The 17,902-nt window shown below is 36.3% G+C and overlaps 2 protein-coding genes across 2 annotated transcripts in view; one reads left to right on the top strand and one right to left on the bottom strand.

Moving 5' to 3' along the window:
- PLCZ1 (phospholipase C zeta 1) overlaps positions 1-10,682 on the top strand; it is a 40,157-nt gene extending 29,475 nt beyond the window's left edge. Inside the window, exons 10-13 of the mRNA XM_065742521.1 lie at positions 3,055-3,227; positions 5,953-6,085; positions 7,795-7,944; positions 10,600-10,682. Of these exons, the coding sequence (XP_065598593.1) occupies positions 3,055-3,227; positions 5,953-6,085; positions 7,795-7,944; positions 10,600-10,682 (539 nt within the window). The remainder of the gene's footprint in view (positions 1-3,054; positions 3,228-5,952; positions 6,086-7,794; positions 7,945-10,599) is intronic.
- Positions 10,683-12,828: 2,146 nt separating this feature from the next.
- The window catches only part of PIK3C2G (phosphatidylinositol-4-phosphate 3-kinase catalytic subunit type 2 gamma), a 196,636-nt gene continuing 191,562 nt past the window's right edge, over positions 12,829-17,902 (bottom strand). The window contains exon 32 of the mRNA XM_065742527.1: positions 12,829-13,713. Within this exon, the coding sequence (XP_065598599.1) occupies positions 13,561-13,713 (153 nt within the window). The 3' untranslated portion in view covers positions 12,829-13,560. The remainder of the gene's footprint in view (positions 13,714-17,902) is intronic.

Genomic DNA, 17,902 nt, shown 5'->3' on the forward strand with positions numbered 1-17,902 from the left:
AAATAAAAAATGGCAATTCAAAAGTCCCAATAGGAATGTTAATTGCAAGACAGCATCATAGGTGAAAGATGTGCAGCTTTCCTGAACTACCTTCAAATCACAGCAACTTAGAAACCTAAGATCACCAGTGTTCACTTTTGTTTTCAAAAGCTGTCACTTTTAGTCTAAAAATTAATAATGTCTTGAATGGCAGTACTTACTAAGATGTTGTATTTGAATATTTATATTGTGTTTAGTTCTGCAATTAGTTTTTAGAATGACTTTAGTTGACTGCCTGTGATAAAGAAGTTTAAGATGAAATAATGCCTTGTGTTCCACCCTGCATTAAAGATTGCTTCATTTTTTGCTTCATAACTGCACCAAAAATTGTGACTGTTTCATGAAACAGCTGTACAAAACTGTTATCACAAGTTCTATTCTTCAGTTCAGAAAAACTGAGATGAAACATTGGTTAGAAATTCAATCTTCCTTGCTGAAAGATTTTGCCATAAGACCACAGTGCCAGGCAATGGAAAGCAGAGAGTTTAATTTATGAACTTTGCCATTTCTCAAGAAGTGCAAGGGTTATAACTGCGTCTGATTGAAAATAAAAACTGCATCAGCAATACACCATAAAGCATTTTCTGAGGAGTTGTGTGGCAGCTATGAACCTTGCAAACAGTTCTATAGGTATGAATTTCAGAGAATATAGTGCAAAACCTTGCATTCACTTATCTGAATCAGGTTACAAGCTTCACTAAAAGGAAATCAGTAGGTAGAGTAAAATTAGTGTTCAGTATATCTTAAATTTTTCTAAGGAAAATTAAATTGAGTAAAAATATAGTGTTGATGTTTGAAGATATACTATTATAACATTGACCTTCACTTACATGAAGTAATTTTCCTAATGTGATAAAATGTAAAGTATTCTCCTTTGCTTGTTTCTGTTGTTAAATCAGATTTTCCTGCTTAGTAGCCTATGAAGCTTGCAAATATAGCAACAGTCTCATTATGTGCAATCATGTAATTTGTTTCATCATGTGGAAGCTACAAGTGTATTTTATTTGCTTCTATTTGAAGCCACAGCTGTTTGAATCATGCGATTTTAGTCATAGTTTTTAAATGACTTATCCTGAAATGGTGGCCTAGGAATTACCTATGGATTAAGAGATTTTGGGTTATCTGTAAATCGTGCCTGGATGTAGGCTTCGAAGAGCCATCAGTTTCACCTCTATGGAAGTCACTTCACTGTTTGACTCAACACATTTGATAACCTCCATTGCTATATAACAAGGGTCATTCAGCACTGGAGTCTGTTCTGGATGGAGTGTTGAGTCATAAAAGCAAATAGTGAATCATTGCCAAAACTATACCACGAGAATACTTGCCCTACTGAAAAAAGGCAACAGAAGCTTATGGAGCACAATGAGCAATAAAAACATTTTAAGGTCTAGTTTCTATTGTCAGAGATAAAATAGGCTTTAAGTTCCATTGCTTACTAACACAAATCTATGCAAGTGCCTATGTTAGCATGTAGTTCAATATAGAAGTGCACATTGTGTTTTGCTGTTGTTACTGTTTGTAATGTTATTTTTAAAGCAAATTTCCCAGTTGTTCCTATTTACTATGTACTGGCATTTGTTGCAGAACAATCTTACCTATCACAGATGGGATTCCTTTCAGGCGAAATAGAGGATACACTCTGGGAGTGCCTGATGTACGCCAGCTGTTAATTGAGATTGATTCTTTTGGGCTAGGCTAGAGCCTGAGTAACCCCACCAAAACCAGGTGTATATAACTCCTTAGTACCAGCTGCCTCACTTTCCAGGTCTATTGTTGTCTGTATCAATTAATAAAGAAGTTTTAAAAAGCTCATCAAAGCACTGAAGAAATAAATATTTTTTGCAGTGCAATCTGGGCCAAATTTCTTGCACAGGAAGTAAGAATTTCTGAATTCTGCTACATGTTCATTCAATAGATTTATATTATCTCATAGGAACGTAATAATATCTGTTTTCTGAATTTTTAGGAATCACTTGCACTGCCTCAGTCTTTTTTTTTTTTTTTTTTTTTGTATTATTATTATTATTTTCTGCCAGGCCATCAAGTAAATGACTTTATCATTTTCTATTTAACACATATCATGTTCTCACTTCACTGATTTGACTTGTGCATTTTCTATTTTCAATGTGACAGGAAGCTCCAATGTACTGGAATAGGGGAAAATTTCATTAAACAAGTCTATTTCAATGTCGTTTTTATCTCATGAATTATAATATCATGTTGATGAGAAGTGTTATTTCATTATTGTTACTGCATCAAACCAAAAATGTTTTGAGCTGCCAAGAAAAGGAAAATCATAAACACTGGAGAACCATGCTTGAAGGAAGAGTTTGCTGCCATAAAGTTTAAGAACACTTTTGATGTTGATGCTAAAATAAGGATTCTCAGTCTTCTTGGGTGCTAGGGCACTGGAACAGGCTCCGCAGAGCAATGGCCATGGCCCCAAGCTGGCAGAGTTAACAAAGTGTTTGGACAGTGATCTTAGACAAAGGGATTAAATTTTATGTGGTTCTTTGTTGAGCCATGAACTGAACTCGATGATCTTTGTGGGTCCCACAAAACTCAGGATCTTTTATGATTCTATGATTTTCTAGGTTATATAGTTTGGTGATGAATTCTGCTCCCTAACTATAGTTAGTTATTATTCCAAGGTTTTGTCTTCTTTAGCAGTACTTCGCAACCAGACTCAGGGTACTGAGTATTGCTGGGTATTGTCATGTGAATACAGTCCTCATAGAGGAACAAAATAAATAATGATGTCTTATTCTCCATGGTTTAATTTAGAAGGAAATGGGAAAATACACAACACATTGCATTGCACTTTGTTTTTTGATAGTGATCATTCATTACTGAATATCGCTATACTTAAGAGAAGAAGCAGTGCCTTGCACATGAAATAAAAGGTACAGTCTTAAATCTCTTTTCCTTTGCTTCAACTGTATTTGTCAGAGTTGGATTACAAAATGATATCAATGGTTATTCTTTAAAATGCATATTTATTTATTTTTACAGTGGCCTTGAACTTCCAGACACCAGGAACATCAATGGAATTGCAAAATGGGAAGTTCTTAGACAATGGTGGCTGTGGATATATTCTGAAACCAGAATTCCTGAGAAATCACAATTCAACTTTCAATCCACACAACGTGGGAAGATATAGTAAACCAATGTCTCTATCAATAAGAGTAAGCTTAATTAATTGTAATTTGTTTGATAAAACATAATAACATACTACTGTTATATGCTCCAGATCTATTTGTTATCAATAATTTTCTAGTTTCATCTCACTCCTGGTTGTTGGAAAGTTTATTGTTTGTACCAACACATCACTCTTATATAGATTTTATTGCTGCTTGGATGGTTTCCCATCTGTAGTTCACTTATGTTTACTAAAAATATCTAGATGTTCAGAGTTGATGAATTTATAAAAGTGCATCATTTCCAAAGTGTTCTGTACAGAAATCTAAATTGTGTCACAAGTGTGGTTGACCAAAGAGTGCCAGTTATGGCTGCAGACTGAACTCTGAAAGCTTTCAGAAATGAAACATACATTATTTGTATTATTTTCTTTAAGAATTAGCAATGCCACATATGCTCAAGTAATTGTGCTTGACAAATGCAAATGTTTTAAGATACGCTAGGAAACTTTATGCTTCATTTAAGTTTCATTATCTTCCTATGCAGACATAAAAGATTATTTATCATCTTAAAAACATATAAATAATTGTGAAAAGGGAGATGAATCAATAAACCTTTAAATTATTTCTACTTCTCCCAAATTCAAATCTGATTTATTTCTTAAAAATATTCTAAATAAATGTCATTTAAAAAATGATGAAAAATAAAACTCTTTCTTTTGAGGTCAGGAAGATTTTTAATAATTATTGGCCTGTTACAGAACTACCTTTTCACAATGAATATGTGCTTTTCCTGATTGCACAGTATGCTACTTGCATAAATGCTCTTTAATTAGCATAAAATTAATGTATAATTGATATTTCTTTCTGAAAAATAAGTAGTGGAGATAAAATATTAGCTAATAACAATTATAAAATGCTTAAATAATGTGTGCACCTAATCAAGAACATTTTAGTGTCCTAACAGTGAGCACACCAATTGCAAACAGACATGACTGGATGATTTGAAGCACCCATGCGTACACATCTGTTACTTTAGTCCTTGATTATATAAAGCTGGAGTTAATTAAGATGAGGAAAACTTCCTGACTGTTATCCAGGAGACAGACAATGAAAAGGAAATGTCTGAGTTTGGAAGAAGCTGGAACAGAGAAAGGCAGGATTTTAGACTGATGATATAAACTGGGATGACAGGCTGGATAGCAGCAGCAATGGCATCACACCAGCTGTGTGTGGGGCTGTAGAGCTCAGAGGGCTCCTGCAGAGAAGCAAAAAATGGGAATAGGTGTTGAAGAGAATAAGTATCTGGAGCAGGAATTAAAGAGAAAACGGTTTCTGCTAAAGGTATTCTAACATGTTGTACTGAGAAATAATAGTTATTGAGCAGAGAAATAATACACCTGAAGTAAAAGTCTCCCAGGCTGACTGACTATATTTGAGAACACAAGTGGAGACAAAAGTCATACAGGATTTCTCATATTTTATATTTTATTTAATTCAGTACCCATTCTTACCTGATGTGCCAGTTCCCACCAAGGTAAAGATTGTTAAGTAGCTTTTGAAGAAAAAATACAAGTATGCAAGGTGTTTTGTAGAAATTTATAAGTCTATCATGCTATTTTCTGTTCCCACTTTATGCCTGTTTCACCTTGAATCTCATAGATGGATTGGATTTAAGGATTGGAGTGACAGGAGGCTCTAACCAGCACCCACCCTGTCAGAGACATAGGCTAGGCCTGGCAGCAGGGTCAGTGTGGGAAGCAGTGCAGCTGGATTTTAAGTAAGGACATTCAGGACATTTCAGAGGCCCTCCACCTGTTCTAAATGGGCAGTATGTCCATGCTTGCATTATACAAACCTTCCACTGAGGGTAATTCTTTAGGAAGGAAGCTGCCAGCACCTGGGTCTGTTAAGCAACTACCAATCGATGTTTCAGGCTAGAACTTTTTTTTGGACCAAGATGTTAAGAAAATACCTAAGCAGAATGCACTGTTTGTGCTTTTTGACCTTTTGGTGAGTGATAGGGGAATAAAAATCTGTATCATGAGTTTTAACGTTTTCTCCTACGGTCTAGATGATAAGCATCATGTCTCTCACCTGGACTTACAGGTTTGTTTTTCTCTTGGTACACTCCAGCATTAATCGCTAAAAAAGCAAATACTGTAGAGATAGTTATTCTCTCTTTGGTGTCCTAAATATAAATAGACAGTAGACAAAGTTGTGACTTTGATAAATACTTTCTTAGGCTAGGTGCCAAGATTATAAGGCAGCCTGAGGCAAAATTTCCAGGTAGCTAACTAAATTAAGGATAATAACATCTGGGAGCCTGCTAAAGGGTGAGTTTTTATATGTTCCTGTGGAAGAACAGGAACACACCCTATGTATCCTACAAAACTGTGTTGAAGTCACCCTAAGTGTTAGTGCCAGTCCAATAGGCACAGGTTTAATTGATAATTAGATTGCCTTGATCTCAGAAAAAACAACAATAATCAGATTGATTCCTCCAATATTTTTATGAGAAATATAAATAAAAAAGCTTAAATCTGAAATTATATAAAGCACAATGATATCAAATTAGGCAAGAATTAAGTTAGCTGGGAAGCACAATATTCTTAACTTCATTGTGTTTAATGGATGTATTGGTAACAGCTCCTTTATGGCTGGTACATGCTTCTGACTGTAGTTTCTTATGGAATCGTTTTTGCTACTATATAGCTATAATGTAAAGTCAGTTCTTACATCATTTCAATTCATTACAACTTTAATTTTCCAGCTCATCAGTGGTCATCAGTTACCACCCAGTAGCCTGTCGAAGAGTAACAAAGCTGACCCTTTAGTGCAGATAGAGATTTACGGTGTGCCAGAAGATCAAGCAAAAAGAAAATCCAGTGTCATAAAAAGCAATGGTGAGCATCAGTCTTAGTCTCTTAACCGTGAACAAAAGGCAATAATATTTTATAAGGAATGGCCATTTTTCCTTCCCAAGTAGCTGTTATGTACTTACAGAGACTGCAATTATTTCTGTCTAGAGTAGGATCTTCTGGTACAAAACCTCTAGCAGAAGTTTAAACTATGTGCCATTTTTGTTGAATTGCAGATTAAGGAAGGATATACTCTCTGATAGTAGCACTCTCTTGAGGGAAGATGGAATATGCTTGATGTTTACTCACTGTTGTGGTTTGGCCCCAGGAGGTAGCTAAGCACCACACGGCTGCTCTCTCTCCTTCCCCTCTCCTTGCACACAGTGGGATGCGGGAAAGAATTGGTGAGGCAGAATTTGTGAGTTGAGATAAAGATAGTTTGATAGATATAGCAAAGCTGTGTATGAAAGCAGAACTAATAAAGGAATTCATGTAGTCATTCCCGTCAGCAGGCAGATGTTCAGCCATTTCCAGGAAAGCAGGGCTTCATCATTCATGAGAGTTACTCGGGAAGACAAATGCCATAACTCTGAATGTCCTGCCTCTTCTTGCTTCTTTATGCCACCTTGGGGTTGCTTAATTCATCTTAATTACAATATCACGTTCTATGGGATATTCCTTTGGTAATGAAGGGTTACGCGTCCTGTCTGTGTCCCCTCTGAACCTCTTTAGCACTCCCAATCTCCTTGGTTGTAGGACAGTGTGAGAAACAGAAACATCTTTGATTCTGTGTAAGCACTGCTCAGCAGCAACAGAAACACCAGTGTGCCATCAACACTGTTTGGTCACAAATCCAAAACATAGCAACATATGAGATGCTATGAATAAAATGAAAACTATATGAATTCAAACCAGTAGACTCATGTAAATTCTGGGGGCTTTTTGTGAAGAAATGTCTTCAACTTCATCATTTAGCTCATATGAGGTTTCTTGCAGGTTAAGACCCTTAATTGCTGGAGAGAAAGCGTGTACTCTTAGTATTTGTCTTCAAGCATTCCTTTATCCTATATATCATCTTGACACCTCAGCTTAAAGATTTTCTGTGATCTCTTCTCTGCCATTCTCTTCTACTTTTCCTTTCTCATTTTTCTAGATAGCCCCTACATTCTTTTTCCCTCTGTTTAAATGTTATAGAGGACAAACACCACCTCTCCTGTTCTACATCTCCTTTTATATTTTGTGTTTAGTCATGTGATCACTTTTCTACCAAAATTTATTCAGCTCCTGTCTGATTTCCAACACTGTAGAAAGAGAAACCTTGGTAAAAACAGGAAATAGGTATGAATGTTGGAAAGTTTAAGTTGATCACAGATTCCAAACCTGGATATCACTGTCCCATTTTGCTCTTATTGAAGAGACGACAACCTTTGTAGGCTTCTTCTGATTGACACTGTTATATACCCAATTTATGACAAATCCCTAGAAGGGGATGGTATGCATACCATAAGCAAGTCATAGGCTGCCTGCTTCATTCTGAGCACTCCCTTCTCACAGTTCTTATTTCATAATCTATACAAAAGATGTGACCTACATCACTGTAGTGAGCTGGACTCCTGTCATTTATTTAAATTGGCACAAAAATCTAGGTAAAAAGAATTTTACCAGTAAGGACTACTGATAGCAGATACAACTTAGATATTGAATGTAATAAATGAAATGGTATTTTGATACTATGCATTTTCTCTTTTCATTAGCTCTGAGCCCTAGATGGGATGAAGTTTTCTGTTTTACCGTTCAAGTTCCAGAACTAGCACTGATACGCTTCTGTGTACAAGATGAGATCTCTCTGGTTTCAAACGATTTCCTTGGTCAATACACTTTACCACTGCTGAGCCTGAGTAAAGGTAGTATCTTTTTTAAGTGAGTCACCAATAACAGTTCAAAGTTATCTACAACAATGCATGCTTTTATCATTACTGTGGTATTGATGTAGCACAGCATTATGTATATTTCCAAGAGGAGAACTGTGTGACAGTAAGTTAAAAGTTGAACTCTTTATATTTTTAAATCTTTGTAGTCTCTGAATTAAAATCTACAGTGGAGAAATAATAAAGAAAAACCAACTATTAATAACTGTTAATGATTCCTACTGGAACATTCTATTCTAAATAGGAACTCTTTAGACAGTATTTTAACTTGTTCTGATAGAGAAGAGAAAGAGTAATTAGTCAAAACTACTATAAACACAACAGATCTGAGCATTTTCTTCTCAGGTTCCAAACCCCAATTAGCCAAATTAAAACAACAAAAAAGCCACGAACCCCTCAAGTTATCTGTCCATGACTTTTCAGAGTGCAGAATGAAGAATTGATCAAGACTTGTCTTAGAATTGTTCAAGAAGCGTTTAGATGAGGTGCTAAGGGATTTGATTTAGTAGTTGGGTAGGGATAGTGATAGGAGGATGGTTGGACTAGATGATCTTGTAGGTCCTTTCCAACCTTATGAACCTATGAACCTATGAATACATATTAAGCAAAATATGTATAGTATTTTTTTCTTAATACTGTTTCTTCTTTTGTATCAGTTTAATTCCTGGAATCTTATGTGATTGATAGACTGCACATAAGGAACAGACATAGAAGTCAGTAGGCCAAGGAGAAAGGCTTATATAAAATGACTGTTTTCTGTACTGGATTTCCAAATGTATTTCTGACAAAGCAAACAGAATCAACTTTTGTTAGTAAATGAAGAAGGCAAAAAATAGGAGCTGGCAGTGGGCACTGTGCCTTTATTTATTTATTTTGTATAAAGCGTAACAAGGTTTTTAATGGCTATTTCTTTCCAAGTTCTGGAATCATAAAGTTGCTTGTGATTCTTAGTTGAGGCTTAGGAGTTAGACCTAAGTACAGAGACATTTCTCTTAAAGAACATCTCTCCAACATCTTTACCACGATCACTTTCTACTTCTACATGAGTATTTCAGAAAAATGAAGAAAAACTACCCTATTTTTTGAGATACATTTAAATAGAAGATGCTAAAGCTAACATTTGGTAGTAAAATCATTAATATTTGTGAATTCACTTATTTATTTTAAATGAATCTCTCAGTCTGTAATTCCCAGCAGCCAACTACCAAAATCACCACACAACTACAGGTTGCTCTGGGGAAGAGTACTTGCTGCCCACCTGTAGCTGTATGCAGTTTTTCATGTAGTGAATAAGTAGTTATACTCAGAAGGGCTGAAGATGGGAATCTCCTTCTAGCTCCAAGGTTCAAGGCTAGAGGAGTGAGTTCTGGGACAGCCCCATTCCAGTACAGGACAGGAACCCAATTGTTCCGTATCTCAGCTAGCTATCACTGCATCAGATAACAGTTAATGATTTCACACAAATTGAACCAATTTCAACAACAGAACTTCTCTCAGGACATTTTTAAGAATATTATGTTCCTATGGGCTAAGAGCACAGTCCTTGGAAATGAGTCTTAATCCCTGAACTAAGCCTCTAAATAGGAAACAAATTAAATATTCCACATACTGGTGTGCTCTAAAAATTGATCCAAAATGCATGTTGCCAGGGTTCAACTTGAATATCTGGTGCTCAGAAGTCAAACCTTAGGCGCAAAGTGAACTTTTACACTGGATATAAGAATCAAGAAAATCCAAAAAACAAATGAGGTCCTGAAGATTGTGCCCAAGTCTAAAAACACATGAAGAAGAGTTTTGAGAATTGCAGTACTCAACTGAACTTTTAGTGACAACAGATATTAAATAAATGCAGTTATATGCATGTAGAAAAATCAGAACATTTTTTATCAGAAGTGACATTTTTATGAAAGTATATATTATTTTTTAATGAAGCAATATAGACTTTGGATTTGGAGGGGGGTATTTTTTGTTTTCTGAGCAGGTAAGATAATTTTCAAGTTAAGAACTACACCTTCTTCAAATGCTTCTGCTCACCAGATGAACATATGTTTTCTGAGGCACGTCTTATCTCTGATACTGAGAATCACTGATATATGAAACGTGATCTTTAACAGACTTAAGATTTTGTGGTAGAAGCTCTTATGTGACACTTTATTTATTTATTTATTTAGTTATTGCCTTAGCTGAACAGTGTATTATTGCTGAAACACCATTCTTCTTTGTAAAGCACTAGCACTATTGATTCACAAGTTGTCTAATTTAGTATAAGAAGAATGCGTGAAGCATAGTTGCTTGACTATTAAAATTCATGCTTTATTCATATTTAAATGTGAATTTATTTAAATATGAGTTTATTTTTCAGTCTGGTCTTCAGCTTCAAAAATTGAAAAGATACATAAAAATTCTAACCTCTGTCTTTCACTGTGTGCTGAAGTGCCAGAATCAAAATCTTACATATGTAGAGAAGAAAACCAGTAGAAATAGGGGTTTAGTTCTGTATTATTTCACTTTATTTTACAGACTTATTATGAGGTTTGTTACAATGTTACATTTGCATAGTAGAGCATAAAACTCCATTGTAGTATTTTCAGTTGTGGCTAATGCAGTAATCAAGTGTCGTTATATTTACAGGGTACTGTACCGTTCCCCTGCTTTCCAGACGTGGTGGCAAACTTGAACCTGCATCTCTGTTTGTGTATGTCTGGTACTACTAATAACGCTCCTCAACACTTGTCATTCTGTTGAGGAGTGTAATTAGTAGTACCAGACACACACCCCACTCAATAAAGCAGCATCAATTGGCATGTAACAGTCCAGTAGTCTGATTTCCAGAGCGCCATGTTCTCACTGATTTTTTTAAGCTAATTGGACTTCTCATGTGAGTAAATGTTATCCTGAATAAGTGAAGTCAGCCCTACTAATAATTTATACAGAGTGAACTGTTCTAGACATTTTGTTCAATTCACTTAATAATTTCATTTGCAGCTAATTATGAACTAGGTAGGTAACTTTTTATTTGTGCTGACAAAGAGCAATCTTATTTCCAAGGGAACAGAAAAAAAATGGCACATTCAGTGTAAAGTCCCTTTTAATGTATAACAGTGGCAGTTTCTGATTGGACTATACCTCTTTAATGTCTACTGTAATTTTACCACATGGAAAAACAGTTTTGAGAAAAAGTAGCTCTTGAAATGATAAAAACTTAAGGTGCCGATATTGGTACCTTTTCTCAGCCTAATTCTGAACCTCCTGCTGCTAAAAGAGGACAAATAATTCACAGCCTGTTTTGTAAAGGGCTATGTTCCTCTTAGCAGAAGGAAGCTCAGGATACATCGTACCAACTGTGAACTCAGAGAATAGGAAGCACAATGCTTCGAGGCAGATTGGAAGAAGTTTAGGGAAGGTAAGTTCTGATGGTATCATTTAAGTTCTCTGAGGGCAAATTCTTGCCTAACAGAGCTATCACTGCCAATCTCATCCATGCATCATAGCTTTCCCAACTTCCTTAGAAAACTGAAGTATTGTTGACCTTCCAGAGGACTGTATCTACACTAATTAAAGATCTGTTACTCATGTGTGCATTTTTTAAAGGATGTTTTATTGACAGTTTTCTTTCTTTAATATCAACAGTATTGCTTATGATTGCAGTCTGATAATGTTCCATTTTTAATGCTGTTCGTAGACAGTTCTGATAATATTTTATTTTAATGCTACTTTTATTTAAAGCTGTTTTAATACTATTTTATTTAATGTTGATCTAACATGTAAAATCACAATATGCTGTAAGCAACAATTAGAAAATGTCACTGGAAATAACACTGTTAGAAAATAGCATTACAGTTGTAATAAGGAAACCAAGGTAGTAGACTAAGAATCTGAAATCAGTACTGAACTGTAAGGTCAGGTAATTGGATAACACTGTAAGCTGGGCACAATGTGTTTTCTGTTCTTGAGTGACAAGTCACTCGATTTTTTACTCAGGAAAGCCTATAATCTAAAATGTTAGACTTACTGAACTTTGTAGTGATCATATCTGTATGCTAGTCAACATCTTTTTCATCTTTTTAATGTGATAAATATTTTATAGCTTTCTTCAGAATTCTAATAATAATAATACCCAAATTTCAAGCAGAGTTCCCCCACCTCCCTTTCCTGAGGAGGAATTTAATTTCACAAGGCAATCTGGTATATCAGTTCTCAGACACAAACTGACCAAGTGACACGGCCAATTGGTTTGACACTGAGAAAAACTCCAGCTTATTTAGATTGCTAAACAGCACTCCTAGTCCCACTTCAAGAGCTTTATACAACATTACCTTCTGAAGTCTGATATGTGAGTGTCCTTTGGGAGAAGAAGGCAATTATCTTCAGCTTCTGGAGTTATTATCCCTCTGTTGACCACTTTTCTACCTGGTAGAATGAATGTCAGATCTACTCAGTATGGTATTTTAAAATTTTACAGAGGATCAGATCACAAATCAACATGTCTCCCGTGCGTTGAAATGTGCCCTTGCTTCTGGAAAGGTTTATATACATGCTCAGCTCTGCGTGCATGTAAGAGGCCAGCTGTAACAAGCAGTTCATTAGGGCTGCTCACATGCTAAACGTTCAAAGATGTGCTTAAGTGTTTCCTTGCTTTAGGTAAAAATGCTTTGAAGTACAGAGCCCTCAATCACCCTCGGAAAACTCAAAGGTAGAACTCATATTCATTAGGTACATGTATATATACTCTAAGGTGAGTGCATGTATTGACTTGACTCCTTTATACAGCATAGGAATGCAACAGGGTAGAATGACTGAACAAAGATTCTTTATAATATGATGTTAAATAAATACAACACCAAAGGATCATATTCAATATGTTTTATTTATTTGTGAAGATTATCTCCACATTCCTCCTTTCTTCTCACAATTGACCAGTTGTATATGCTTCTTGGATGTCAGAATAAAAGAAATGTTGAAATAGCTTATTCACAAATGAGTATCCTGGATTTAAAATTGCATTATATGAACACCAACATACACTCCACAAAATGCCTTATGTGCAAAGTTGATAAGTTCTTGATGGATTATTTTTTTAATGTCTTAAAATGTATGGATTGCAGAAGATTTACCATGAAATCTGCTAGACATCTGAAATGTATCGGCACCCAGGGAAAAATCCCATGGATCTCTCTGCTGAATCATCATATGCAGTGAGTCATAGTGGACAATAATAAATTACACCATTATCAGCATTGTTTCAACACCTTCAGTGGAATTAGCAGGCAAAGAATTAGGCTCTGACCCACACTTTGATGTGTACTAAATTCAGCATTTTTACAGTACTATTTCATATGAACAAAAGTCTTGATTGCTGTCGTAAGAATGCCTGCATGCTCCTACATGTTAGAATGTGATTTCTTAAACTCACACTAACAGAAATCTGTTGAAAGAGGATGGTAGCAATTTTAGGACAGTAGGCTTATGATTAGAAATGTTGAGAACAGCGCATGACTGCATATTCTCAAGGGCAAGTGAGACAATATGTACCATGGAAAATGGAATAAAGAAACATTAGTGGATAAATAATTAAATTGTCTTAGACCACATTTAAATTACACTGTTTCCCAGTGGATACCATTTTTCTTCATTTAACTGGACTTGACTCAGTTGAATGTTAACAGCTCCCACAAATACTCCCTTGCTTTTCACAACAAGCTTCAGTATATGGCCTTCAAGTTGCATAACTTTGTTGTAAACAACCTGAAATAACATAAAGTGCAACAGGAAATCATATAAATCTGTGAATTTATTTGTCGAGCAAAACACTTCAGTACAGCCTTTTGGGTGATGATGATAACTTTCCTCACTGTAAGCTGTCTTCCAGGATTCTAAGCTACTAATTATGAGCCAAATTCAAGTTAGTGGAAGAAAAATATAATGTAAAGTAAATAAAACCAGGGCAAGCTCAGATCTACATTTGATCGATGTAGTTTATATAAAGGAGATTCTGCCAGTTAAGGCTCGTGAAGCCTGATTACCAAGCATTTGCAAATAAACTTGAAACCTGTGTTGTAATGCTTGATAAAAAAAATATGAATGCATGATTTGCCATGAGAAAACTGGAACTAAGACAGACTTTTGAACTCAAATGTGGAGATAGATCTCCACAGATTTCACCACAGAAGAATGCAGCTGTTGATTTTCCAGAGAAGGGATTAAGATGAAGGATACTTATCATGGAAAGAAGTCTGAAACCATAATGGTAATTATGGAAAAGTGCAGATTAATATAATTTTTAAATATCTATCCATAGCAGAGGGTTGAAAAATGGCATTTCTGCTCTGGAAAACAAAACAAACAAACAAACAAAAAACCACAAAAAAATCCCCCAAATCTGTTATTATGTCTTTCTTTGTCTTTTTTATGACTCGTATATTATTATATATGTTACATGTTGCTTAGTAGTGCCTCTTTAAAGCGTAGCTTTACATTCCATTTATATTTCTCATGAAAGTGTATCGTACAATGCACAGGACTGCAGAATATTGTTATTAGTACTGCAGTGTGATCTTATGCTACACACCAACATTAGAAAGCAACACAGCAAAACAAGCACAAGTTTTCTTCTAACCAAGACTTAAAATTCCATAACTGCTCTAGATCAGAAACCCGCATCATAAAGATGAGAATAATCTTCCTTTGAAACTTGAATATATTTTACTATTTCAACACAAATAGCTGTATATGTGATCCTGTTTGTTAACTGTATCTAAATGTGTCCACTACCAAAACATTTGCATTTTTTAAGGGACTCATCAAGTTATTAACATGACAGAAAGCTCAGCCCACTCAGTAGATGCTGTGGGTGTGGAACATGCCTGAGATGGGCCCCAATTTAGCAAGTGGATGTAACTAAATCTGGATGTTTCTGTTAGCTGAAAAGCGTTGTTAATGCTTCTCAAATTAAATGATATGGTTTGCTTAGCATCTCTTTAGGAAAGTATGAAAGCCTATAGCTTTAAAAAGTATCTTTGACATTACCTTGATGCTGTGAGAACACAGATTAATTATGAAATGATCACGCAGTAGTTTGTGAATTAAAAAAATAAATCTGGAGTGATGGGCTAACAAGAATGAGCTGCATTCTGAATAGACTCCTACGTTTCAGTCTCTGCATTAATCAAAAACTGCTGAGTGAACTGCGTACAGCTTGATAGAATGTGAAAGAATGCTGTCAGCTAGTTCCAGGCCTCAAAGGAAAGCTTTGTTAGAGAAGTGCATTTAATCTAAAATTTGTATGGATAGAAGTGTTTCCAATGTTTTTGCTATTTTAGTTGCAATGGAAAATGCTTTAAATTTTAATCTCACCATGCAGCTTAAAAAGCAAATGCAGTAACATACTGTCACTTCACGAGAATGGGAAAGTGAAACTGCCCACAGTGAGCTTGCCATGCAGCCTGCTTGGATTTACTGCACAATCTGGATGCAGTGTATGAACCAGCCCAGCCTGGTGAGGGCTGGACTACAGAGTGCTCCCTGTACTGTTTGCCATGAGGAGCAGCCATCGCTATCAGCCAGAGATGACTCTATATGGGCTCAGCCCCAGCAGTGCTCCTCTTGTGAGGGGCAGCCAAAGGCTCAACTTCACAGGCAGATCTGGGAGGTGTGAGACTGCTGGTTCTCCCAGACAATTCTAAAGGGTCTGGGCTGTCCTTGTGAGACCATGGAGTGCTCTGGTCCATGGTAGCTGGGACACCAGAAAAGCTCCCTGGTGTAGAGGGATGCTTGGTGTGGCAAGAGTGAACAGCCACAGGACTGAGGATAGAAAAACTGTTCCCTCACTCTTTTTTACTGCCTTTTACTAGAAAGGTCTTACCAGGCTGCAGCATTTACTTGTCCATTTGGAAGCCTTTGGAAATCACAGTTTGGAACAGCTGTTATGACAGTGGTGCCAGGTGCCTTTCAGCTTTATGTTTACTGACTGTATATTTAACCAAACTCTACATGAATACAAAAAATCCAGCTTTCCTGTCCTCTGATAGCATATCCCCACCGACATAAAAATGACCCTAAAGTATGGCGTCAGTTGCTTTCAACTGTTCCCAAAAAATGTTTCTAAAATAGTGCTACAGCTGAATTCCCAGCCCACTCCTCTGAAGGCAGCTGCAATAGTACTCAAGGCCTTATAAGCCCAGGTGTCTGCTCATGTTTGCCTCTCCACTCCATCGGTGGCATGGAGGGAATTCCTTCTTATTCTGGCTTCCCTGTGGCAAAGCACACGTGTTCTTGCCATGGAGGTTCACTCATTCTGGGAGTGTGTGCCTCCAGGTGCTTCAGAGATAGGACAGCGAGCTTGAAGTCTTGCAGTGTGTCTTATAGCAAACGTGACACATGAGAAAGACCCCACTGCCATAATTTCTGCCTACTGATCCCTTTTCTTGGCAAGAATTTAAACATTTAGAATTAGGCTTATTTTCAGTTCTCTGACTTAGTTTCCACGGAACAAATCTGGAATCTCTCAGGTGATTCCTATTGTTTGCCAATAGTGCCTTAATTGCTGGCGTATTATTATGTTACTCCTTACCTTGAATCTTATTTTTCAATTTTCTTTCTTCACAATCATTTTTTAGTTCAGTGTTACACCTTATGAGTGCAACAAACTGAAATCCAAATTCAGGAACAAGAGTAAAGGAGTGCTTGTTAAAAGCAACTCCAAAACATTCAGCATGGTTCATTCTATTGCTGGTCCTCCTGGACCTTCGCATCTGTACTCTCACATACACGAGTAGAAATCAAAAATAAAATGCACTTTTGCAAGGTTGATAATTTGCTGTAGGCAGTCATAAGCAATAAAAGTAGAAAACTAAAACCAAAAATACCCAAGAGAAGCACATTTCAGAATTTTCTCAGTCTCAAACACAGAGAAAAATTAATCTACAGCTTCCTTCCAGCCATTTGGCTTTAATAAAAACTTATGAACTCATAAAAAAGGCTAGCACATTTCTGTACACAGCATTTTGGACAGTAACTAACTTAAAAGACAGCTGACTTATATTTTTAGCTGTTTTCCTCCCCTGGGGCTTCTTCTGCCTCAGTCTACCAGCCTTGGACAGAAAATGCATACAGAATGATATCACATATGGAGGAGCAGAGCTGCTAACAGTACAAGCTTCGGGTTTGAAATGCCCAAGTTCAGCAGTGCCATATGTCCCCACTGTGATTAGCAGCTCCTGGTGAAAAAGACTGAGCATCTGTGAAGAAGGCTGTAAGTTTTCAGTAAAGGATATTTATGTGTGCATGGATTTTCTCTTAACAGCAGAAGGGTGATCCTTAACCGCAATTAAATCCGTTCCCAGTGAGTACTGTGTGACTGCACCCAGAATTTTGGATCTTAAAGCATTTGAGTTTGTCTAACAGTGATTAGAAACAAAGTTGTCTACCACTGCTGCTAAATGGTTCTTGACCATACCACGTTTTGAATATTTTTAAATGGATGTTAATATAGAAGCAGTTCTCTTTCCTTTAAATAACCTTTAAATATATAGAAAACACTTTTGCTAGGTCAACTAACCTCATTCTACTCCCTGATTGAGAAAAAACAAGCAAATAAACAACAACAACAAAAACATAGTGTAAAAATAAAGCCCATTACCCTGCAGTAATAAAGGGAGCAGCAATACCACTGGAGAAGCCTCCATGCAGGAGTGCTGGAAGCCATCAATGTAAGTAGGTAGCTTTGTAATCAGTTAGAAGTGGGAAAATAAAAATAAAAATCCCAGGAGGGAGTAACTAGAAGATAAGTACTCAGTCTCAGCTAACTAACTTCATTTTACTTATATCTTATCTGTGAAACAGGATGGAGTGGTAATATTTTCCATGAAGCTTGCACAAAGTATGTTTGCAAATGGCCTTGAGATACTTAAGAGATTTGCTTTACGTAATACTTATC

The sequence above is a fragment of the Cyrtonyx montezumae genome, unplaced genomic scaffold, assembly GCF_038088225.1.
Source record: "Cyrtonyx montezumae isolate F1298 unplaced genomic scaffold, pur_monq_1.0 scaffold_3, whole genome shotgun sequence".
Taxonomy (NCBI): Eukaryota; Metazoa; Chordata; class Aves; order Galliformes; family Odontophoridae; genus Cyrtonyx; species Cyrtonyx montezumae.